This window comes from Gymnogyps californianus, chromosome 5 (assembly GCF_018139145.2).
Source record: "Gymnogyps californianus isolate 813 chromosome 5, ASM1813914v2, whole genome shotgun sequence".
In the NCBI taxonomy this organism is placed as follows: Eukaryota; Metazoa; Chordata; class Aves; order Accipitriformes; family Cathartidae; genus Gymnogyps; species Gymnogyps californianus.
In genome coordinates this window covers 25,315,913-25,342,508 of record NC_059475.1, presented here as the reverse complement: position 1 = coordinate 25,342,508, position 26,596 = coordinate 25,315,913, and the positions used below count along the sequence as shown (strand labels likewise).

Here is a 26,596-nt window from a genome sequence, read left to right as displayed (position 1 = left end):
TGATGGCTCCATCGCCGCTGGGGAAGGGCAGATACTGGCAAAGTTTGCCTTATGCGCAGTTTGTCAGACACCTGCCTACTGACGTGCCCGCCGCCTCCCCTCCCCTGTACATGGGTGGGTGGGTGGGCACCAGCGCCACATCCTGGCCGCACAACCCAGGGAGCCTGCAACCACCCACTGCTTCCCAACAGAAAACGCCACCGGGCAATTTTAAATCCCTCTTCCATCACTCCCACTTGCTTCTTCCAAAGAATTGAGGAGCCTGCATCTTGTGGCCCCCTCCTTTCCAAGCCCCCCCAGCTATTTCCAAGCTAAAGGGATGCCACGCTGGTTGGGCAGGCTGTCTCCTCCTCGGCACAGTGCAGAAACCCAGCACGGATCTGCCTCCAGAAAGCAGGACGTGGCGGGGGGGGGATACTGGGAACCATGTAAATTCTGCAGCCTAACAAACCGGGCACCAAGCTGGGATTGCGGGTTGTACGCCCTCTGGCAAGTCACGTTTCTGTTCGCGCCTGCTTCGTCTTTTGCTCTCTACATCAGAAGCTCTTCAGGGCAAGAAGTCCTCCCGCAGCCCGCCCTAACGATGATGAGGACACGACGGCCAGTGACAAGTCTCAGCCGTAACTCCCCTGTCCCACCCAACACTGGGGCTCTTTCTAGCCTGTGGGTTCTTCCAAGTGGCCTGTTTTCTGCTCTTTTCTGCTTTAAGGGATCATGCTTGGCCAGCTTACCTCCCAAGGTCAGCCACTACAGGGTTGCGTGGCAGCCTGCCCTGGCACAAGGGCATTGCTGGAAACACATGCCCAGGGGCAGAGGACTGGCACTGGTAACTCAGAGATCAGCTGTAATGTCAACCCACTCTTCTGCGTGGATCTAGGTGGTGTCTCCACCACGGGACTAGAGCGACAGAATAAATAACACCCTCCTGTGAACAGCAAAGCAGCTGCACACGCAGCTATAGGCAGAAACAACTTTCGGTTGAGCATCATTCTGGATCCAGTGAGCACTGTCTGTCTGGATGATCCCCTGCGATGTGAAGACTCTGCTCTAAGTCTTGGTCAGCCAGCAAAACCTCCTGAGTGAACAGAACAAAGTTTTTGTTTGTTGGGAAACCTAAATCAAACGATGGGGGCCATGCAACAGACCTCCCTGCTCCTTATTCTGATAAAAATTCTTCAATACGGTCCCCACTTTCTTTACTTAAAACAAGGCCTCCTAGCTCTCCCGAGACATGCCTTCCCAGCGTGAGCCACCAGAGACCTGCCAGCTAACCTGTTCTTCAAGGGAGCTTGTAATAACTCCACAAAGCCGTACTGAACGTTACACAGAAGAAGAATGAGGTAAATCAAACAGGGCAACAGGGGAGAAAGCACACATCTGTCATCTTGCTGAGTGAGCGGCCCTCTGGGAAGGGCCAGCGCTCTTATAGTCAGCCGCTGCTGAGCCCCTATATAACCCTTACAAGTCACTCTCAGGCATGCCAAGAAGAGGAGATACCACCTGCAAGATCTCAGCAGAAGTTAGGTGCGGGGAGGACAGGCCAGTGAGCTCCAATTTAAACAAATGGCCCAGGTTGCTATGGAAACCTCAAGGATGGAAAAGAAGCACTCTGAAAACAAAACATAGTGAGGCAGATTTCATATCCACTCTGAAAAGGTTTATGACCAGAAAAGGAAAAGTGGGTGTTAAATGCTTTTTAGCTAAGTCAATAGTAGCAGCACTCGAGAAGGAGGTATTATGGATTCACAGCACCCATCATACGTCTTCTATCCCAAACCCCAGGAGAACAGTCTTCTGTGCTTTGCCAATACTATGGTATGAAAATTCTCATTTCTTAACCCCTTCCTGGCACGTCATCTCCTTCTACATTACTGTTGTAGCTATAAATTACTATATGTAGATATACTAAGCCCATTAGTCATGACAAGTGGAAAATATATAGCTAGAATTAATCTGACACAGGAGGAATAAAATTATCTACAGTTTTAAAGCTAATCAAAACTGAAAATCCTGAAGAGTTTTTTTTTTTTTTTTTTAAAAATTCAGCACAGAAATGACAGAACTTTGCTATTGATTTTAAATGGCGTGTGCTCAGATCAACCTGGTGTGGCCCAACAGCGTAGTATTCAATCAGATATACTCTAACCTCATCAAGAGTTTGTGCTTGAATATTCAAGTATTCTGTGATTAAATGATTATTGCAAGTAGCATGGAGACAGAGTGATTCCTGACACCAGTACGGTTAATTAATAATGTTATTGTTTATATAGGTGTTAAATAAATGAATGGTTACATATTGTTGATGGAACCAGTTGCCCTTTTTTTCAGAACAGCTCCATCCTGCATGTTCCCCCAGGGTGGCAGGCCACCATCGATCTTTACCAAAGACAGCTTCCATTCATCTGCTCCTTATCATCACACCTGAGGGCCATTATATTTCGGAAAAGGTGATGGCTATTTTGGAAAAGGGAATCTTAACTGGGGTAACTAGTAGACTCAATCTGTTTGAAAGCCACAGACAATGAACAGTTTTGAGGAATGCAATTTTTCAGCTTTTCTTGGAAGAGGCACACATAGTCTGCTGAAAAATAACATTTCAGAATGAAGAAACAGGAAAAAAGTAAACCCACAGTTTAGATCTTCTACATAAAAAAATATGGTCACACCTGCAGCAGGGAGCATACGAGAGGTAACTAGAAATAAATATGAACAAATGACAATGGAGTGACAGGGGAAAGGAAAAGGCTATGAGAGGCAGTTTGGGAGACACAGGAAGAATACAGGGAATATGGAAAATAAAATTCAGAGGTGCTCTGTAGGCAAAGCAGCTCTTAGCACCTGCTCCACTACCTCATATGGACAGACTACTCCATGCTTAGATTAGTGAGCCTGGTGATAACAGCAAAAACAAAAACCCCAGGCAACTCCCCCACCCCCAAATCCTCTGTGTACCTATAAACCTTTGTTTTCAGATAAACATTATATTTTACTTTAAATTAATGTAATGTATTCTGAGTTTAAACCTTTTTTCAAAAAGCTTTTGGCTGGGAATATTGTACTGTCAAAACAGCCCTGGGAAGGAAGAAAGCCTTGTAACTGGAAAATAAATCTTTTGGGTAGCATTTTTAGAAATATTGTTTTCAAATCCATATAACTAGGGGAAAGGTTCCTCCAGCTATCTTTAAGTTAAAGAATGGAACCTAACTACATATTTACCATTCTCAATACGTTGCACTTGACTCCAACAGCAGAAACAGCTGAATAAGTAGCACTAGAAATTTTCAAGTTGCCCTGGGCTCTAGTGAAAAATCTTCAGGTGCCATGAGAACACCACCAGGCTCAAGACTTCTCAAATCTCACTTTTGCGCACATCTGTTTTGAGAACTGTAAGAGTACTTGCAGCATTCAGGAACAAATTTCTACCTACAGGAAAAATGTCCCTGCAGAAAGATCTCCTGACGAGACGTGGGCTGGAATCTCCTCTGCTCTAAGCCATTTCCTGCTGTCCCGGCACGCAGGAGCTTGCAATCCCCTGCCACCTGGCTAGGTGACTTTTTTGGGAGGAGGTGGGGGGAGGAAGGAAGGACCCACAAGTTCCCAGCTGACAAAGAAACTTGACCTCTATGCCAACTGCTCCCCTTGCAGCCAGGGCACTCAGGATAGGGGGAGGAACAATGCCACGTGCCTTCTCCTCGCTGTCAACCAGATTTGAATATAAGCAGCAGCGCAGTCGACACATGAGAGCGAGCAGAACACAGTAGACACCAGCAACAAAAGGGTATCGCCCCAAGAGAGCTCCGTGGGATACAGCATTTCTCTTATAAATCATTTTATTGTTGGGGAGGAAACCTTGGTCTTCTCCTAGATCAAAGGAAGTAAAGAAACTAAACGACAATTTGCTAACATTATAAATTTAAACCGAGAAAGTAAGAGAAAAACTGTTCTTCAGCAACAGTATCAGCCTCCAGGGCCCCACCATCAGTTATGTGCCATAGCAATTCAAATGAGTTGCAATTTCCATAGGCTGAGGTTTGGGGGTTTAAAAGTTTCCGTCTAGTCCCCATCTCCTGCTCTCTCTTGCAGCATGACTGCTCTTAACACAGTGTAAATAAATGTAGCTTGTATGAACTGATAAAGGCTAAAGTGTTGCCTTGTCAGAATACCAGGAAAAATTAGCACTGCCCCTTGGTTAAGGAAAACCACTCTCTGTCAGGACTGCCAAACCTGGGCACACATACAGGGATGTGCACAAAGCTCCAGTTACCTAAAGAAAGTAAACGTGAAAGTAAGCGTCTGCCTCCTTCAACACTAATTCTCAGGAGATACATCACAGAGCCCAGATTTTAGATTCAAATGCAAGGAATTAGCATTAAATATACTCCAAAAACGTATTTCTATACGGGATGAAAGTGAAGACATTATTAGATAACAAAGTAAGTTTTCTAATAGCATTCACTCATTTTAGAAGAATAAGCTACTTCAAAAGCTGTATGGTGCTTTAGGTAGAGAAGCTGCTTCTAGAGTTGTTTGATATACAAAGAAAATGATTCTGCCCAACTTCAGAGCCCAGGGATTGAAATGGCTCAACAGTCTGTCCTTTAGGTCATCAATAACATTAAAACATAGGCATAACTGGGTATTAATAACTTGACTGCTCTCATCAAACAGGAATTTTAAACTACAGCAAATGCTGGCTAATAAAAGATAGACATTTTCTTAACACCAACTTATTCTTGCACTGGAGAGGGATGCTAGCTTGCTTAACAATGTTAACCTGTTACAAGGCATAGAGTATTTACCCATGCTTAGATCCTACTTCAGGCAGAAAGTGAAGACATACCAAACCTATGTTTTGATCCAGTACAGTGGATGCCATTTAGCTGCAGTGAGAACTTAACCACGTAGGCAGCATACCTGACTTAACATCCAGACAGCAGTCATCAGCTCACTGATTCCTACCAACAGGTGAGACGTGCCTAGGGCAGGCAAACTTGAAGAATTCCATCAAGTCAACCTAGAATCAGGTCTGAGCTGCTGACTGCTTCTCTGTAACAGCAGAGGTTCGAGAGATAACCCTCAAAGTAATATTCTTTAATGTAATATGCATTGACCTAGGAGCAGTAGCACCAGAGCGAGCACCTGGTGCTACTACACTCTACTTAGTGTAGCTTTGCAACTGACTTACATTGCGATTATAATAATTTGGGTCCAAATCTTTGGACCAATTCTTCTGGGTATCAAATCTGGCAGCACAAGCCTAATTTTTAGAGATGCTGACATTTCCTGTCCCACCTGAAATCACCGGAAGCCACGACTTAGTTGTGCTATAAAGAAAAACAAAAAAGAAACTAAGAATATATTAGCAAATTCTGAAAGTAATGTTTTTCATCTCTTTGTGTCTATTTTCCTGCCTATGACACAGAGGTAACAGTTTTAAGCCAGCAGGGATGGAGGACTGTTAATACTCAAGCAATGGGCAGCTTCGACCTGGCTGACAAGGCTCATGGCGAAGGTGTCTCTGTTGCTTGCCTTTGTCTGTCTTGTCTACATGGATAAACAGTTAGGATAAAGTCTGACCACACAAGTGCATAGCAGAAGGGAGCCTTGACCCTCTGTTCTACTAGACACTAGTATAATTCAAGTAGTTATATAAATAAGGAAACTGATTGCTTCATTGGAAAAGACTTTGCAACCTACAAATAAAAAGCAATGCACTACCCCTTGGTGAAATGAGTAATACTCGGAGATCATCATGAAGTGCAGCTTCCTCATTTCTGTACACACAGCACACATACAGCTGGCTTTATGTAAAAGAATCCTGTCTTGTCGTTACTTAGGACATAGATCACTACTTGGGGGGAAAGGGGAGACAAGAGAAGGTGCAAAAATAACTGCTTACTGAATCTTTCTGCTCCAGTCCGTACCTCTCAGATCTTTCATGTGCTTCGTGTTCTTTTAAGAATGATCATTGTTTTTTCACAAACTTAAAGCCTGTGATTTAGTATCATCTAATAGCATATCATTTCTGAAAACAAAACAGCACTGTCCACGTAATACAGGCAGCTTCTGATTGTCAAAGATCTTCATAATATTGATTCTTTTCCCCATCAGATATTTCACAGAACTCTGTTCCTGTAAGGCTTCCTTTAAATCTGTAGCAATTGGAGGCTCTGGATCTGCTGTAGGTTTATATCCAACAATGCCCAAAGTGTCTCTTCACTTCCAAACTCCATCAGGTTCTGGATAAATGATCCTAAAGGTCAAGTTTATCCGTGCATCTCTAGAATGATATTCCTTAGGCACTCGATGCTGTAAGTGGCATTAGGGAAAGAAAAACAAACCCAAAAGCATGAGCTTATGTATTTAAAATACAGGTACTCAAACAATGTAAAAAAACTTCATTTCCTGTGATCGCTTTTTATTAACATTTCTAAACATTTAGGTAAGGCAAAAAATTCATGTTCTGACTGCTCAGGGCAACTGAAAACAAAAGGTCTTTGTAGATTACTGTAGACCTGCTAAATTAAGTTGCAACTTCTTAATATTCCAAGTTCCTAATGCTCTTTCAGCTGCAGGCTGCAACCTTCATTGCTGAACTTCAATGCTGGAACATCTGAGCCGATTCCTATTACATCACTTAGCACTTGAAAGAAAACTCATTGTTTCTGTAGGTGCTTTGAAATTCTGAGGTAAAAGCAATACTAATGAGCTGGGAAACAATTGCGTCACTGGAAGCAGAATGTCCCATACCTTTATGGGAGTGCCTTGTGCATATTTAGAGAACTGCATTGCAAGTAAAGCACACAAACGGTGTCAAGGAGTTCTTACCTGCCAATCCTCCTGGGTAGCTCCTTCCATCATCAGCAGAGTCCCGTGATCAAGTGGGATTCTTAGTTTTTCTACGTAAGTATAGTCTCCGTTCTCTTCCTAAAAAGAAACACTAGACACTCAAGAAGCGGGCATGTGCATTTGGTAGAAAACCAGTCGCCTATAGCAGAGCTTAAAAAGCTGTGAGGGAAGAGGACGGAAGGAAGCTCTCACAAGATCAAGAAGTCTAACTAAACCTCTCTGTTACCCTATTTCATAGAGTTCAGAAGCCGAGCATTTTAAGGATGAAAGAAGCCATTGTGTCTCACTGTCTGTAGAACACAGGTAAAGTTCAACAAGTTCCTACATCTAGTGCAAAATTCTGGAAAGAGGCTGTGAACCTTTTGGAAACATCCACTCTTGAAATAAACAGTTCTGTGTGGAGACATTCTGCACTAGCCACCCTGATTCCAACGGTTAACTACTTCATCTAAAATACACATCTTCCTTCTATTCTGAATTTGTCTTGTTTTGGACATTACATGTTGGTATAGTATTATCTGCTAGATGAAGAACTTTTCCTACCTCAAAAAAAATCTCCTTTTCCTATAGCACCTTGTAAAACAAGTTGTCTTAAACTTTATCATCACTAAGCAAAACAGACTGCTAAACTAGAAGACAAATAATTTGCAAACTTTTGTTAAGCCTTCAGATTATGTACTTTTTTAAAGCACAAATACAACAACCGGACATAGTAACACCGCAGTATTAGTCTCACACACCCCATGTCAGTGGGAACAGCAACCCTCTATTGCTTTGCACTAACCCTTCCAATTTTAAAACAGACTAATACACTGCTAAGTCAAATTGCTCAGGGAAATCTATTATGCCAACACAGTCTCTTTATCAATCATGACAGTAACCTCCTCATGAAATCACACTATGCATGACGTGAACTATCTTCCAGAATGCCACACGGGCAGGTATTATAATGCTTTATGTACTCCTTTAATATTTTCTGATTTTAGCCGTCAACAGCTGCAGAAAAGATTTGGACCCAAATTATTATAATCACAATGTAAGTCAGTTGCAAAGCTACACTAAGTAGAGTGTAGTAGCACCAGGTGCTCGCTCTGGTGCTACTGCTCCTAGGTCAATGCATATTGCATTAAAGAATATTACTTTGAGGGTTATCTCTCGAACCTCTGCTGTTACAGAGAAGCTGCAGAAAAAATTGCTGCGAACATTGAACAACTTCCATTTAACATCTTGCCTACTTAATGTTGGCACTTTGATTATTTCATTAATATTGAAACGTGAATAGGAAAACCAGGATGTCCCCCAAATCCAGAGTGGCAGTATATATTTTGCCTTTTATAGATCTCTATTGCCAGCTTTGCAAGCTGTCTAGGAAGACTGGAAAGCAACTCTCACACTGACAAAAGTCCCACATTTCTGAAACAGAAACAAACATTACAAGATCTCCAGGTTTCAGCTGTATGTTGAGTTATTCAGGAAAACTAACAGGGCTCTGCACAGACCCAACAGTTAGAAGAAAACATTAACGGGTCATAAAAAGGCAGACATAGTCTTTTGAGAGCCATTAAAAAGACCCAACAGCTCTCATCCAACACATTTTAATGCTTTTACAAAAAACTCACATTTTCAAAACTCTTAACTAACTTCCTTGAAGCTTAATTGTGCACTGGCCCAACTTGATGCAGGTTTGTCTTTTTTAAAGTTCATGGCTTGCTGAAAAGCTCAAAATAATGAGGTAAAGTATCAACTACTGGGAAAATTATGTCCTCGACTTAAAACAAAGTTCGGTTTTCAAAAGAACTACTGGGGGGGAGAGAGAGAGAGAGAGAGTGTGTGTGTGTGTATAAAAAAGATGCAGATAGAAAGAAGACTGCAAATCCTCTAAAATGCAAAAGAGCTTGGTTGGGATCAAATCAATTCCCAATAATAAAAAGCATCACTTGATGTAATTGACTATTTATTCGCACCATTGCCACTTTCTGTTCATGTCTGGGACTAGAAGTTGCAGTGTGACAGAACAAGGCTATTCAATACTGCTGGTGCAACTGGCAGCACTGGCTGGCAATTCTGGATTTGTGCATTTCTTGGGGATACCTAAGGGCCCAAGGCTGTGCCAGTGACTAATTAGGCTCACTAAACCTCTGGAATCAGTGAGTGCTGAAGGCACTCAGAATCACCAGTAATATGTATTCTTTGTAAGGACAATGCAAAACATTTTTTAAGCTTCTAGAATTATTAGCCATTTATGTTGCTCTATTAAAAGTAAGGTGTAATGCCAAAAACATTTTCTTAAACTTCAGAGGAAACACAAAAAAAATTTCAAAAATAGATATTATAAACATGACTACTGATGAAAAGCAGAGAAATACCATTGCATGGCTGTTTTCTATTTCACAGGATTACATCATTTCACTTTGTGGACGGACAACAGTGGACTTATTTTTATCTCTTGCTCATCTTGATTAAAAAGGAATTCTTCTAAGAAATGATTTAGGAGAAAACATCCTTTTGGCTTAGAAAAGTCAGTATGTAAAAGCAGAAGTTACTTTGGCACATCTCTGAGCTTAGTTTTACTTCGAAAAAGAGATTTTTATGTCAATTGGTTTTGCAGAGCCAGTGAAATTAGACAAAAAGTTTTTACTGTCTTACATGTTGTTACTAACAGTCCACCAAATCTCATTTCAGAACTTTTATCTCTAGATCTGATGTTAGACATACAGAAAACTCAGTTGAGTTTCAGAGGTCAAGAAATTTATGAAGAAAATTTATTCTTGACATCTAAGGAGGAAAAGACTTTTTTAAAACACTGATAACAGACATGGAAAGAAATGCATCAGTTAACTTTTATATGGTCACTTCGTAACTCTATGTATGTATTACAAAACCAGCTGCTTCCAAGAACAGGCCTAGTAAAGCAACTGTTCTGCTTCTTAGTATATTAGAATTTTCATAATCTTGAGTTGTACATTTAATACAATCCAAGCTTTACACTGTCCAAGTACACTGGCTAAAACTTTTTTTTTATCCTTAATTCAAGTAACTACAGTTAACAAGTGAGGAAAGCTCAGCATGAGTTGATGGGAAGCTGTGAATATAAAATCTGTAAGTATTCCTGGACTCCATCAATGTTTTTTTCTTAAAATGGTATCAAAATCAAAAAGGTAAGAAAGAGGAAAGATCTAGTATAAATCTATATAAAACACCTAAGTTTGTTTCTTAAGTCTCAGGCAAGTTTATCAAGATAGTAGTAGGATTCTGGATAGTGTGGAAGCATCTTCTATTATAAGGAAAAGTATGTGGCAACATCCTGTAGAAGAATGTATAAATAATAATGCAGTTATACATGCAAATGATGCAAAATTATTTTCAAAGGCTAAAGTCAGCAGCCTTCATGGAGAATGCTGACTTCTAGTCTTCTGCTTTACCTATTTGCCTACTACCAAGAGAATTATGCTTACAAAACTTCTCATCCTGTATTTTTCAGATTCCCATCTTGCTTGTATCCCTCTTTTCCAGTTTACTCCTCTACCACCAGCCGTGGAAACACCCTCCTCCACAACAAGGTGGTTTCATCTAGCAATACTTCTGCCTTTTTACCTGTTTATTCTCACTATCTCTGATGAAATCCTCACTGCTGCTCTTTTCTTTATGGATTCAGTAAGAATGAATATCAGTTATATTGTCCTTTCCTCACGTAATCCACTTGCCTGCCTACATAGGACCATCTTTAAACTCCCTCAGTCTTTCTGCAGCTGACCTAGCAGACTGCAAGTGAGGTAGCTCTAAAGCACTCGCATCTTCCTCTCTGCTTGTCTACAGCTGCTCAAGTCCTGCCAATACTGGTGGACAACACCTCCTCCTCTGCAGCCACTGCTGTCTGCAAGTCTCTTTCACGCCAGTCTAAAAGTTCAATCCTCCTCGTCCTGATCCAAGCCTCTGTTTCTATTGTGCTCCATATATTCCCACGTTCATCTTCAATTAGGCCTGTTAGGACACAAAGAGTTATTTTTCTGCTGTTTTCAAAAGTACTAGGAGATCTTTAACTTCTGCTAGAACAGCTACTCAAGGTCAGAAGAAAAGGACTGTGTTGTAGTGTTTCATTTGAAGGACACACCCATCTGAAAGCTGATTCTGAGAACACCACGAACATCCTGCTATTATCTAACACACACGTTAAGCTCCCTCCCTTCCCCAGCACCCATCAGTTTCCTTGGTTACAGATGGAAGAGCAACCTGACAGCTGGCTTTCTAACTCCTTCCCCAGTTCACAGGGCAGTTCGTTGGACAACTACACCCAACCAGTCCTTATGGTACCCAGACCTCTGCTACAGAGCACCTCCCAGTGGGATGTGAGAGCTTAGTGGGACATTAATATCACTCTTCACCCTTGAAATAACATTTCACACTCAGCTTCCAGAAGGACCTAATCAGATAGCCTGGCATTGTCTCACTGAGTTGAGCAGTGATAAGCAATAGTGAAAATGGCAGTGAGACTGTATCAGAAAGACCCATTTAACACAGTGAAATCAATTCCTCTAGAGTAGGACAATTAAGTCATGTATGAGTTGGACAGGGGCCTTGAGGCCATGTGGAGAACAGGAGGTGGTCACGGTGGTGCAGTGGTGACAGTTATGCTGTGGGCAAGCACGAGAGAACTTGTTGACTAAACCAATAGATTGCGTATGAATCACAGCTCTAAACCAAAGCATTCACCTCTTGGTTTTGGTGTAGGCAGGAGCTACAATGATGGCGGGGAACAAGGAGGCAAGAAAATGTTTAAGTAATTTACTGGAACTAGAAGTAGAAAATAAAACAAACCAGATCACTTCACTGTAGACTTTGAACTACCAAGTAGGCATCCAAAAAACCCTAGAAACCATTTATAGCAAAGGCAAAGTATCAGCTACAACCACACAACTGGTCCAAATAAACAGAAAACGCAGTATTTAGAAGAAAGAATGCTTAAAAACTCCAGTGGGTAAAGTAAAATATTTTCTGGCGTCATGTTAACTTCCATGAAAAGTCTCCTTAATTCCAGAGGGGAATTTACTCCTGAAATGTATTTGCAGCTTTTTTACACGCACTGGGCTGAAATCTGAGTAAGAATTATTTCTACTTATCCACAAGGGATGCTTGTTGATGCAGATTCAAATAGGCTATATGCATGTCTCTACGCTCCTTTACCATCTATTATATGATGAACTTACTCATCCAGTACAGTACTCACCAAAAAGAAAAACAGAGGACTGAACCTTTCCTTCCCCTCACCCTAGAACAATTTTCAGGAAAAAAAAATACCACTTGCACCTAAGTAACTTCTTTTTTTTTTTTCATTTTTTGCCACGGAAGAATGCAGAGAAAGGATAAAAAGATTTCCTTTTGTTACAGTTTCAGAGTGGCCTATATAAACGCCACCAAATTCCTACCAGACAAATGTCAAAATTCACACAAACACACACAAAAAAACAAACCCACCAACATTATTGGTCGTCTTTGCAGTTAGAGAAATAGGATTTTATTCTCTAATAAGTTCATCCACGTTTCAAGATATAATATGGAAAATATTTGTACAGATACTAACATGAACTGAAGTCTCTGAAGGCTCTCATCTAGTATTCTTCAATAGCACTACAAGATGTTACTTGACTTGTGCTACATACTGTTTTGTACCCAGTACATGATCACACACAGGCAACCGCTTTAGTTTTTTTTTTTTCCAGTATCATTTATCCACAGTGAGCTTCTACCATAGTATTTCTCATCTTGTATTTTCATGACATCTTTCCATCTTTCATCTCAAAATACTTAAAAGCACTTACAAGAACAGAGGGAAATGAAAGCCTTTGAAACTCTAGAATCTGAAATACTAGAATGTTGGCCCTCGAAGAGGTTTAATTTTGGGAGGAAAAGGATTTGCTTTCTCTTTCCCTCCTCAATGAAGACTAACTCTGGAAAACCCGGTGTACTGATACTGGCAGATTACAAACCAGGGAGAGCCTGAATGCCTGTGATGACTGTTAATCTGAATCCCTTTTCCCTAGACTACATTCCTCTTCCTGTAACTTGGTTTTGAACGAAGTAATGATCAAACTTCAAGTACCTACAATCAACTTTAACTTTCTCTTAATGAAAGAGAGAATGCTACATTACAATAGAGTATGAAAATTACTTCTTTGGTGGTACAGCCTGAAAGGTTGTAATTTCCATCAGAGCCTCTTGTAACTCCCACTTGGCAAAGCATCTAGTGTCATAGGATGCTCTCAGAAAATTGCAGGCTTTGGGAATGTGCAAAGAATACGTAATGTGTGCCATATAATTATTAAGTACGAGTTCCCTTAGGCACAGGATGCAGTTAATAGCAACTTATTCAAAGATCTCTCTGCACATGGGGATCATACCTTAGAAACAGGTATGTCACACTTGCAAAATGAATACACTTCATAGGTAGCAAGACTCAGCTAGTCAGAAATATCAGGTCAGAGGCATTGCAGAAAAAAATGAGGAGAGCTTGAGGGATACATCTATAGAAAATCATCCATCTCAGGAAGAAAAGGGAAGTGCAGTACAGATCAAAGGAGGCGGCCAATTATGAATGGCACAGACTGAATTTCCCCCTTTGCTCATAGTGGGTGTCTTTTCAGAAAATAGAAAACAGAACAAAAAGATATCTTGCTCAACAACTGGGTTTGATTTCTAAGAGGGAAACTGCAAAGTTTATACTGAAATCTAAGTGACTTTGATTCTGATCCACTGAAGGGGAACACATACACTTCTAGAAATGAATCCAAGCACCATTTACAGTTTCCCAGAGGAATGAACTTTCCAGCTGACATTTTGTTATCATCACAGCATCAGAGATACTTACTCATGCTATGCCCACTGATATAATGTGCTGGTTATGTGATCTCATGCTCAGGGACCAGGATTAAATTCACTTCAGACAACAAAGAATTTACAAATTAGAGAACTGGTGAAAAATACAAATATATTTGTTTTCTGGTTCAAATTCTGACCTTTGCTGTTCACGACTAGGTGACCCAAGGTGACTCTTGATGGGCAGACTTCAGTACATCAGCATACAGTTTTCTAATAGGCTGATAATCATCACCTTTGCTTTCTGCATTACTTATTCAGAATAAATAGCAACATAAGCAGACAGCAAACTTCTTCCCAAAGTTCTCAAAGACTACACATGCAGAAAAGACATCTGAAGCAGGATACCCTGAAATCAGGCCTGTATTCTCAACACAGGAATGTGTGATTCCTTTCCTTGGATAAATACCAATTGCAAAATTTAAGTTTTAAGTTGGTTTGTAAACACAGCATTGCCAAGCACAGCATTTTATCTAGAAAGAGTATTCACTACTGAATCACCAACTAATTCCTGAAAGGATGTTTCACACATGCCTCCTTATCAAAGTAAAGATCTCTGTTTAGTCTGTGAAGTATGATGCGATAGTTTGGTATTTTATGGAAAAGAAATGAGCTCCTTCCCTCTGTTCACTGTCCCTCAATCTGAACACACACAAGCCAAAATGCAAACATTATTAAGAGGATTTTTACTTACAAGAGCAGTCAGAGCTACTCTTCATCCCACATACACTATGCATTACACAATGTTTGCCTGAGTTTAAGAAAATGGTATCAACTCTTTGGTTCACTTACACAGTGAAAGTCCCCTTCCACCATCACTGATTTCATTGTAAGTAATGGGAAAGGCCCTTATTTGGGCAGAAGAGTGCCCAGGTTGCAATTTCACTGCAGCACTACCCTGCTGCACATTATTAGAGTGGTCCCATTCCCATCCTCAAGATGTCACGTTCCATGCAACAGATTTCTTGATCCCTACGCTTATTCCACAGAACTTTACAAGTTGTGCTTTCATTAACTACTATTAAATGCTTTTAGTAATTAAGTTCTTTAAACAGAGGGAAAAAACTAAACATATTAGTAACTATAGGACTCTCAATGTGATATGAACACTCACAGGGGAGGGTTTCTTCCTCATCTCAAAGGTCCGTGTAGCACCAAAGCTGAGCGAGGCAATGACAGGATTTTTTCCCAGTGATGGTTCATCGTCACTGTGCCAGTCTACGCTATCCTTCTCATTTCGGTAGAGGTTGCAGAGAAGAGAGTTGAAGGTGTAGCCAGTGAACTCTTCAATGCGCTCCTTTAGCATGGTCAGCAGAGGATGCCACTGTAATCAGCATAGCAGGAGTAGGATAAATACAATGAAAGCAGGCCAGCAGCAGATAACATAAGACACAAGGGGAAAATTACTAAGAAACAAAATATACTGCACTTTAATCACAATAAACTTGAAATCAAATGCTTCTGAACAATTCTATTTTTATCAAAGCTGAGGAATGGGCTTTCTGCGGAATATGCAGTTACCTATCGCTCAATACTAAATCATCTCTTAAAAGCTAGTCTGCCTTTCATACTAATGTAGCCAGCCACCTCAATTAATTGAAAGGTGAGAAAGTAGAGAGAGTAAAATCTGCTTGAACTGGCCATGGGTAAACATGGGGAGTTCTTAACTAAGACAAAATGTGTGCAACTTCTCCCATGCATACCTGTTTTTTTAACCTCCTGGCCAAGCTAGAGGAGTTTAACACAGGGGTCTGATAACATCTGAGTTACTTGGCCATTGCTAGTAGGCACAGTGCATTCAGAAAGTTGCAATCAGTGACTAAATGACATGCTCTCAATTGCTTGCAGCTGTTGACACAGAACAAGAGACAACGGTTGGCCTAACACTGTCACAGCGTGGCCCTCTGTCCCCACTCTGTTAGTACAGCTTGTTGAGCCCAATTCATCACCTCTTGGGGTTTTGACTTCGAGATTGTAACTTTTCAGTGGTTTGCAAAACCAGTGTCACAGGCCCTAAATTTCATCCTTCCCTTTGCTAACATCTTGCTGAGCCCATAGCCCACAGCAGCTCTGCACATTCCATTACAACTCAGTCCAGTGAGTCATTATTTAATGTTACAAACTTACATCATGACTTTCATCTGTCAGAGTGCTTTTAAGTACTACATAAGTATATTAAAAAAAAAAAGCCAAAGCAATGTAGGCCAGAATTTTTGCCCATTATATAAGCAGAAACACAGATCAAGAGAGGACAAAGAACTGATTCCAAATCTCCCAGTGCATCACTGGTAGAAGAATGAACACACAGCAGGAATTATTTCCTAGTATCCACCTCTAATAATTGAGTCTGCACCACCTTCTTTCCATGCTTACCCATGTTTAAAGGGGTTTTAACCTATTGGCTACACTGCAGGAGCCTCAACATACCATCTTTCTCTATTGGGGTATTTCTAGCTAAGTGACCCCTTCAATGACTAAGCATCATGTGAATAACTAATTATATATAAACATATCTTGCAGCTATGGACATGTAGGGAAATCAGTAATACCACCCAAAAAAAGCTATAACTTGTAATTGGGCTGCCTGAACATGCAGTACGTGCAGGATATACAATGCAATGACAGAAAAGTCCAACAAGAATTACTGAAAGCACTTTGCAGTGACCAACTAGGACTGGATTCCTTCAATTCCTATCACAAAAGTATTTATTACTAAAAATGTTACCATATGGTGAATTTTACAATTCAGTGGAAACCCCACTACAAACCTGCAGCCGTGGAAGTAATTTTATTGAAACATTACTGTGTCACCAACTACATCACTGCTTATAAAGAAACATTTTTCTAATATCAAAATTCATTTAGGCATGAGCGCTGGATTATACCCAGCAGTGCTGCAATCACACCCAGTCTTACCAAACAAAAAAGGAGGGGCACAAAGCTAATTACTCCTACAGATCAAGTGTTCAAGGCAGGTAATTGGTTTTAGCCAAGCTGTGCACTAAATTACATATTACTCGGGCTATTTTTGTGATATAAACCCTATTCTACAGGTAAGGACCGTGCTCTTTACACCATCCACTGCTGCTTCTAGGCTGCAGGAACTCCCACCTACAAAGCCGAGTGAAATGTCAGAGTGTCCATGTGCAGTCCACCCATGTATCCGCCTATGGGCAGTTTCCAACCAGTGGCAGGGCTGGCTCCCAGCTATGCAAGTTTGCCAGTGCATCTCACTTTCTGCTGGAGTTTCTTTCTCAGTAAAAAGGAGAATTATTCACGGATAAAAGGCAGGATCAGCATGTGTGACTGATTTAGGCCTTGTACTTCTTAGATGAGAAAAACAAGCCAGTAGCCCAATGAGTGCTAACTCTGAACTTTATGCAAACCGAACTGAAACTGTGAATTCAGGGTATATAGGCTGTATCCAACCTCTGAGCAGCAATGGCTTCTGCAACAGGCAATTCTGAACTGGATTAAGTCACTAGACTACAGCAGAATGATTTTGTGGGGGCACTTCCAATACCTAAAGCCATTCAGCTTCTAGAAAAGTCCATTTAAAATAATATTCCACAAATGAGTACAAAAAAATGCCTATTTTTCCACCACAAATTCCACAGATTATGGAATTTTTGAACTATGGTATTTTTGAGACTACAAAATCTTCACAACTCATCTTGTTAAATAGCACCTTTCCACTTTTCCCAAACTAATCTTTGCTAGGAGGTACCCTATTTTGACAGCAGTTCTGGGACTTGGGACACTTCTCTCTCATGCTATCCAGCCTTCAACAGTCACACTTAATTTATGGTTCAGAACACTGCAGCCTACTGCCATGGAAATTTCAAACAAAGCAATACCAAGAGACAGGCCGATGGGACAACAGGCTGGAAGACAGAGAGTGAACATGAACAAAACGTCAATGAGTCACTCAGAAGGTTTTTAACCCTTCCAAAATAGCGTGGGAAATTACATCATACAATCTGGAGTTGCTGAGCCGGCAGGTTGTGTGTGTGAATTTCACAGCTTTCACATAGGAATCAACATAAGTGTTTCTGAAAGTAACTATTTCAGTAATTGATACTACTGTATCTTTACAACAAAAAACTCAGTATGACTGTGTACACTACAATCTCTGATATAAAGACACATAAAGTAAGTCACACAGAACAATTCAGAGTTTTGTCCAAAGCTACAGTGACGCAAAAACAGAATTTTAAACTCTGGAGTGATAATTTCCTTTTGCCAACATTCAGCAACTAAACCATGCTCCTCTCAGTCAATCCACTCATAATGCTTGTTTATGAAGTTGTTCACATTCCACTAGAATATGCTGCTGATCACAAATGAAATGCTGATAGATACTCTAGATAAAAATAGAGGATAGAGTGAATTTTTGTCTCTCAATCTCTGCAAAGGATTTCTCTGTAGACAAAAATAAAAGAAAACCGTAAACATATACATACATGTGGGTTTGGGTGCATTGTTATCCTGGAGTACGTGTAAGGAAGTTCCCCATACCAGGAGGTAAGCCTTGGTTCCTCAAAAGATACTTCTAAAAAAAGAAAAACAGGAAGACTTTCTCAGTTGCCTTATCAAAGGGCTTGAAAATGGAAAGATGATGCAATTCTGCCAAGCAACTTAATCAAAAAGGGCCTGTCCACTCACCTAAAGTTAAAAAGCAGCCCCCTAAAATCCTCAGCCTTACATAATGAACTCAAGTGAAGGAACGAGATTATTCAAAAGCAGGCCTGTCTCTGGAAGAGGAATTACCTTGCCAAAATCTTGGAACCACATCAATTTTCTTATCCCTATGTCAGACAGGGCAGGGATTGGACAAGTTAAAGACAGCAAAATGAAACTGGAATTTTATTTATAATTCTGGCTTGTTTTATATTCTCCTGGTTCCAGTGCCCAATACGCTGGCATAAGTTGCAAGATGTATCCACTGGAAAGGATGAAGTAGAAAGGACTGCAGCATCAATGGGACATTACAGAAGCAGATCATAACGAGGCTGGACAAGTAATATTTTGTCAAATATCGTGTGCTCTGTGGTGTAATAGAAACACCAAGTTAAAAGTACTTTCAACTTCTGAAAAGACTATCTTGGTAGCAATTTCTCATGCTTGACAGGTAACATTCTCCATTATACGGTACCTTTATTGCAAGCCAGTAAACACAGATGTTGAAGGTATTTTCCAGCCCTGTCCAGTAACTACTCCAATACATTATCTTACATCCATTCCTGACTGAAAGAGAAATTTAGCTAGACCAGGTGCCCCTTAGTGAACAAATCCAGAATAGCAGTCTCTTCACTTACTGCATACTGGAACTAATAAGCAAAGACAAGGGAAAAGAAACATGCTCTGCTGGGATTTTACGTGAGAGAGGCAAAAAAATATTCCTGGTGACAGAAACCTCAAAGAACACAGTTTTTACAGCATCACTGGGAGACAGTATGAAGGGATGGAGCACAGACTTAATCTAAAAAAAAAAATAGTGGGAAAAAGAACTGGGGATGACGGAGGACGCAGTAAAATTCAAAGATTTTTAAGACCAGCAATTTTAATTTGGAAAGATCTGATTTACTTGGCAATAGGAACATGGTGATAAAGATTGAAAAATAAGCAGCAGTACTCTTCAGATATGCATGGAAAACCTGGAAGGAAATGTGAAGGAGTGGTAACATGTAAAATGAAAAACAATGATAAACAATGCATGGATTTTGGTATGGAAATGACCTGGGAATGACCTGAAAAGTTGGTCTACACACTCCTCACCCTGTCTGATATGAGTTCGCTGACCCCAGGGTATGTCTTGGAGGAGCTGTTCAAACATCCAGTCTGCTTGTTCTGAGTCAATAAAGCCAGGAATCAAATGAATCCTAAGGAAGAAAAAGATAAAGAAAAGATGGAAGGAATATACATTTCTATATATGCTTTGATAAAATATTCGCTCTGACCACAGCTAAAAGCAGGTGTGAAGGAAAGAACAGAAGGCAGCAGGAACTCCTGATGAGTCTTCTCTTCACCAAACACATCTAATTGCTTTTTAAAACCTATAAAAATGTATGACACCAACAAAATCCTACGAGTCCCACAATCAGCCATATACTGTGTGAAAAATGGCATCCTTCTGCTTGTTATTAATGTCACATCTGATAAATTAGATAGCCCTGATTATGGTACTACAATCAACATAAGTAAATAATTGCCCCTTATTCACCATCTCCATGCCACTCAGAATTTGATAGCCCTTTATCACTACTGCCATCTTATCCTCTCTTTTCCAAGCACAAGAACCCTAGGGTATTTAACCTCTCCTATTTTACATTTTCATATGTACATTTTATATTTTGACTGTACTAACAGCAGCATTCAAAAATTCCAGACACTATGGTGGGCTGCAGAGTAGGAATGCTGTTCACAAGAGTCTACTCTCACAAGTATTCAATGCTCCAAAGACATCACAATAAGAATATATAGTAAAGGTACTAAAAGAGATGCAAAATCTGATTATTAACTTTCCAGAAATTTATATATTCCAGCAGCATATTATGAAAACAAACTCCAGAAAATGACAGAATAACCCAGATGGTTGTGTATCTTTTCTCTTTCCAGCTAGTCAAAGCTTTTACTTTTCAAATTAGTATAAAAATTTATTGGCAGCTTTAGAAGAAACCAAGATGAAAGCTTTGAAATAAATGCACAAAAAGTTACTACGTCCTTGGCATTTTTCCACTATTAATAAAATCTATCAAATCCAGAAGAAAAGGATTAATACTGATATGGCACCTAAGTCAGCAAGGTAAAATCAAACGCATTTTAGTTAGTAGGAATCACAGAACAAGTAGGTTTTCTTTTGAAGTGTCCTGAAGCTGAAATAATTAAGGCACAGCATGAAGCAAAAGGGACAACCCTAAAGTTACCAAATCTGCCTAAAGTTAAATGCTTTTATTAGATTAATTTAAAACAAGGCCAATTTACAGCTAAAAGTTTTTAGTAGCTCTTAACTATACAACACAGACATCACGCACTTGCTAACACAGGAATACTGAGTCAAATTTCAAGCAGCAACTTACTCTGGATTGTGAAACAAATGGACATAGCCCCTTCTCCTTATTCTGGACAAGAACACCAAATGCAGTATGCACTAGATCTTAAGAGGTTCATTTTTCTTCTCTTCAGTGCTGCTCAGAACTGCATAAGTCTCTGCTACCTGATACTCAAATATTTCCAGAAGTACTCTAAACAGAAGATACACAGGAAGGGCAATGTGCACCTGCTAGAGTCAAAACATTCTACAGAGACTAGACTTCAGAAAGCTGAGTATCGCCGCATCGTTCTGCAATAGCAAATAACAAGTTTCATCCACTTACCTAGAAATGCCAGTTGGTACTTTGCTGAGCTCATACACACCAGGCTTGCTGAGGGTGTAGAAAGGAAAGAGCCATCAGATGGACAAACAACAAGAAATTATCTTACACTGAGCAGCATGGACTGGAATTGCTGTAAGCCTGGACTGGGGAAAGTTTTCTTTAAAAAGGAAAAGAAAAGAAAAAAAGGGAAGCAATAATGTTTTGGAGATGGTCACAGTAAGGCAGCAAGGGGTGTTGCAGAAGCAAATGAGTTTGTGTGTACTTCCTGCCTCTCACTCTCATTTCACCAAAGGCTCAATATGCAGTTTTAGGGCTCCAGAGGTAAGTAAACAAGGGATGTCATGGGGAATCTAAAGGAGAGAACCATACATGACTGCACCCTGACCACTATGTTTGCATTTATAGGCACACTGAGTAAGAAAATTCTACCAAGATAAGCAAACCGAAGCAAATTTAATTTTCAAAATCTGTAACTTCACCATACACCACCACACCTTGTCACACTTCATGCCAAAGTTATTCTGAGAAGATCCCCACTTCAACACAAAGGGTAAGTGATCTACAAATATCTAGCTTCACTATGACACTTACTAGCAGCTACTTTTCCAAACCTTCAACGGAAGTGCTGCTTGAGTTGCCATACCAGCTATATTCCTGGATAACAGTAAGTAATTTCCAGCACAGTTTACACAGGGACCGTTCTAGGAAAATGTACATCGCTAACCAAAGGAAACATATTTGCAGTTCTGTTGATCCAGAATGTCCAATTGTTCGTTCTTCCCGGCTTATACAGCTACATCAAAGCTATAAAAACTAGTTAACACAGACTTGGACTCTCCTGATTATAAATTCGGTTCAGGATAAAAGGGCTGAAAGTCCACATTTTCTGCTGAAATTTCTTCCAAAGGCACGGCAGTTTTAAGTGGAGAAGGAACTCTTTTTCAGCAGATTCCCATTTAGCAACAAGACAGAAAAAACACACAAAGGACAGTTAAGTCAGCAGTATACTCACTCTATCACACCTGCCTCAGGAACTTTGCGCTCCACCTGAAAGGTAACAAGACAATACATGGTGAATATTAAACATTTAAGTACCTGGCATGCTCTAGTCAAACACAACCAATTGCCATCTCTAGTGACTCTATATAGCTGCATACTGATATGTCAGTGAGAAAAACATACCTCTGGACAATTGGTAAGCAGTAACGACCCACCCTCTCTCTCCATGCCCCACAAACTCTCAAATGCAGCTACCACTGCAGGCAGTTTTTAACAATCAACTGCCCCCTAAAGGACATTCATTTCTAAATTATTTGGATTATTACAATACTTGCTATTTATCAACTGCAACCAAAAAAAATCTTATCCTTACATTGGAAGTAAAAATCTAGAGCAACTATAGGAGGGATGAACAAATCCCAGGCCCCAGACAATGAACAAAACACAAGACAGACCAGACATAGCAGGAGCTGACATTTTAAAATTGTCTGCACAGCTTGAGATAGCTGGTTTTTGTTAAAACAAAAAACAAAAACCACACACAGTAGTTTAATCCAGCCTGGATTATCATTCTGGTTGTCTCAGGGATTTATGCTTCTCTTCTCTCAGCTCAGTGAAGTGCTGAGATGCAAGGAGGTACTGAGTTGAGCAAGAAAGAGGGTCAAAATATAGTACTATATAGATACCAGGGCTCTGCCACAGAGAAAAGAGAATCTTCCCAGACCATCTCCAATCCTTCCAAGCCAAGAAGACAGCCTTTCAAACACTTCTGGCTTAGAAAGAAGTGTTCAGGATTTTTTTTTTCCCAAGCAAGGAACTGCCCTCCCGTCACCTGCTGACGGGACATAAAGCAAAGTCTATAAAACAAATCCCATGCTCTTCCCCTGTAACAAAAAAGACAGATGTCCCAACTGAGGGAAAAAACAGAGCTCAAATCATGCTTAGGACATGGCATCATTCTGAATATTTAGGAGACCATATTCTTTTGGCTCTCCGAAAAAAAGTAGTTATGAACAGGTACATAATTAATACTCCAAGTCTGAGGCTAAACAGAGGGACCGTAACTTTCTGTTTACCATATATGCAAGAGAGTTGCAAACTCTGCTTGGTAAAAGCCCAAAGTTCGCTCAGCTGAGCTTTTTGTTTGTTTTTAAACATGAGACTATAATCTCAAAGTCTGATAATTTTTATCATTTGAAGTTTAATAAAAGATGAGATTCTGCTAGTAACCATGTAGTTTTTACCTCTGATGGCTTTTCAAAAACAAATTGCTTTTGAGTGTGAGGCTGCTCTTTCCTCATCCATGCCGGTCTGGTGCCTGCAGGGGCAAGGTTGCTGGCCACAGGTGCCTTAGGTGCTAAAGCAAAGAGGGAAAAAAAAAGGATCACGTGAAATGGAACTCACCATACAAAAAATACAGTCTGGAAGAACTTATGGAATCACTTTGAAGTATTCTCCTCTGTTTGGCAGAGACTCCAGGGAACAGCCAAACCTACATTACATAAGAGTTAAAATTGCACAGAAACTGGCATTTTTCTATATATATTTGTTATTCATAGACAAACAAAAATGAAAACATCCTTTTATCAGAAAGGATGACATCTAGAACCTTTCAATTCTACCACAAACACCTATCACATGCCAGCAGAAATTTTCCCAAGCAGCTAAACTACTTTCCTCTGCAATTTTTTTTTAGGAAACAAAAAGACATCTCTCTGAGAAAAATACTTTTATTAAAACAAGATTTTGAAACTAGGGAGAAAGTATGGAAGAGCAACTCAGGCATATCACTTCATGTGTTTTATTTACACATGCAAACAGGCTTAAAAATGGGCCTGAAACAGAGACAAAATAAAAGTCTTCACTCCGCATAATTCAAAAGATGGGAAAAATAATTTTTAAAAATCCCCTTCGGAATAGGTGAAATGAAAAGCACCTGTGACAGCAAACTTACAGGCTACATGCACAAGTCAAAATAGTTGGCTAATTTTTTTCAGGATTAGAAAAAAACAGCTTGCCTAGGATGCTCAGTCTACAGAGAAATGGGAGCTTTACTGGGTATTGTAATCAGGCAAGCAGAACATGGTGTTTTGACCACGTCCACAAAACAAACCAGTCCTTCTTGCAAGACTGGAAACCCACACAGTGCTCTCCTGCCTCTGCACTCTTTGGTTTAAATGTTTGGTACAAAACAGCGACGTTAACTCCAGCCCTTTCAACTAGCACTCTTTACTTTGCAATGTTTTCACTATGAAAAGATAAAGGAAGACACATAATAAGTTTTATGAACAAAAAGTGACTAGTAGTTATTACAGAAGTTAGCTCCACCAAATCCTATTTGTCTCATTCAACTTGCCCAAAGATGGGAATAGTACGCTTACTTAAGCGTGTGCATTAGAAACACATTTATACACATATGCAGCTGACCCTGTGTTCTGTGCCCAAAATTGCTACAACATACCTGTGACATACATAAAAATTTTACTTAAAAACTGGGTTGGAACACCTGAACTTTAGTTACCTAGAAAAAACGGACCACCACTCAAGGCGTCATGCTCCATGTCACACAGCACGTTCAGAAAAAGCAGTGAGGAGTCACGTCCTAAGAGTTCTATATTCACTGTAGGTGCGTTTGGAGACCCGAACTTACACATACACACCATGCTGCTGTTCTCCTCAGCGAAGAAAGCGATGCAAACTTCCAACCATACTTCTAGAGGCTTTCAAAGCTTTGCCGACTACTTTTCGCCTCAGCCCACGTCACGCCTAGGACAGCAGTTTACTCCGTACCGTCTGTAAGGCAAGGGCAGGCGGCCAACGCTTCCCTCCAGGAGCGGACTCGCTCCGGCGCTGCACACCCCGGGCGAGGCGGCTGTTACTGCGGCGGGCGCGGCCGGGGATGGGGCTCGCCAGCACCGGCCTCCCCGCAACACGGCGGCCCGGACAAGCCCCGGGCACCCGCCCGCCCGCGGCCCTGCGAGTCCGGCGGCAGCGGCCGCGGGACGCCGGGCCGGGTACCTGCGCGCCACAGCCTGGGGGCCGCCGCCGCGCCCCCGGTCCTTACCTGCGAGCTGGGCCTTGCCTGCGAGCCGTCCCGCCGGGGCGCCGGCCCAGCCGCCCTGCACGCGGGCTCGCTGCCGCCTCTCCGTCATGCCGCCACCTCAGCGCCGGGAGCGAGCGCCGGCAGGCCGCGGCCCACACCGCCGCTCCGCCCGGTGCGCCGCCCGCCCGCCTCCGCCGGCGCCGCAGCCCGCGCCGGGGGTTCCGCTCCGCGCCGCCGCCGCCGCCTGCTGAGGTCCCCAGAGCCCCGCCCGCAACGGCGGCTGCCTCCCGGGCTGAGCCTGCGTTTCTTCCCCGGGTGTAGGCTTTCGGCCGGCCGCGGCACTGAGGGGCAGAGGCGCTACGGGCCCGCACACAGGTTTCAGTGAACAGTTGAAATTAAAGGTTTTCTGTCAAAACGTGGCTGCTCTCGCAAGGAGGCTGCTTTTAACTAGCTGTGTAGCTTACACGCATATTTCCCCGTGTGCGGAAAGAAGCAGTATAGATTTGTAAAGTTACAACTAATGAGGGAAACCAGAACTAGCTCCCCCCACAGCGCTCAGCCCCGCTCCCGGCCCAGGCGCGGGGCACGGCAGCAGCCCTCAGCGGTGCCGGATCGCGCTGGGCGCTGCCCGCAGGCGCCGAGCCCGGCTGCTTCTCCTCCCTTCAGCCTTGCGCCGTTCCTGGGCGAGGCAGGCGGCGGGACGGGCAGCTGCCCGAGGCCGTGCCACCCTCTCGTGGCTGCGGCGCGGGGTGCAGGGACGGGCGGCGGTTACCGTCGCCGAGGACCGGCTCCGTGCCGCCGGTGCGCGGGGCAGGGACGGCTCCCCGGGAAGGGAGGGGCAGACACGCTACTCGACTCCTACCGGCCCTGTTCTTCCCATGCAAACAAGGGAGTGAAAACACTCCTGCTCTCGCATCGCATCAGTGACAAAAACGCCCTTCAGAGCAGAGCTGCCCAGAGACAGCAATGGTACCGCAACAAAACCCCGCCCGTTTTCTGTCGCGTGCCCAGGATAGTTCACAGTACATCGGAAGCTATCGAATGCACATTGTCCCAATCACTGAGGGGAGCCGACGTTCAAAACCAAAGTCAAGGCAATTTAGGTTAAAAAGTGATGCCCTGCTGCCGTTTGGAAAATAGAAGACCTCAGAGGCAGCACGGGAGCGGGAACCCGACCCGCAGCACCACACGCCGGGCAGCGGGGCAGAAGGACCAGGGGCTCCAGCAACCCCGCTGCCAGGCACTGCCTTGCCGGGGCACCGTTGCTTCAGTGCCGATCGGATGTGCATGCTATTCCCCTCAGACGTATCTTTCCAAACACCCTCAATAGTTAGAAAATTGTTATTTGGAAATAACTATTTCTTATTAATAGCTTAATTAATAGTTCTAATTAACAGTTTATTTTGTGTTCCAGTGATTTTAAAATATCAGCACTGCAAAATAGATAACAGCCAGGAAA

The 26,596-nt window shown here is 41.8% G+C and overlaps 1 protein-coding gene across 1 annotated transcript; it reads right to left on the bottom strand.

Annotated features, from left to right (window-relative positions):
* Positions 1-5,515: 5,515 nt before the first annotated feature.
* On the bottom strand, positions 5,516-24,801 carry ALKBH3 (alkB homolog 3, alpha-ketoglutarate dependent dioxygenase). Its single transcript, XM_050897692.1, has 9 exons — positions 24,745-24,801; positions 23,339-23,451; positions 22,108-22,142; positions 21,096-21,143; positions 19,498-19,601; positions 18,183-18,271; positions 14,834-15,043; positions 6,829-6,927; positions 5,516-6,309 (listed from the first exon to the last, which is right to left on the bottom strand). Exons 1-9 carry the CDS (start codon positions 24,755-24,757, stop codon positions 6,217-6,219), a joined length of 804 nt encoding a protein of 267 aa, XP_050753649.1. The 5' UTR covers positions 24,758-24,801; the 3' UTR covers positions 5,516-6,216.
* Positions 24,802-26,596: the final 1,795 nt, after the last annotated feature.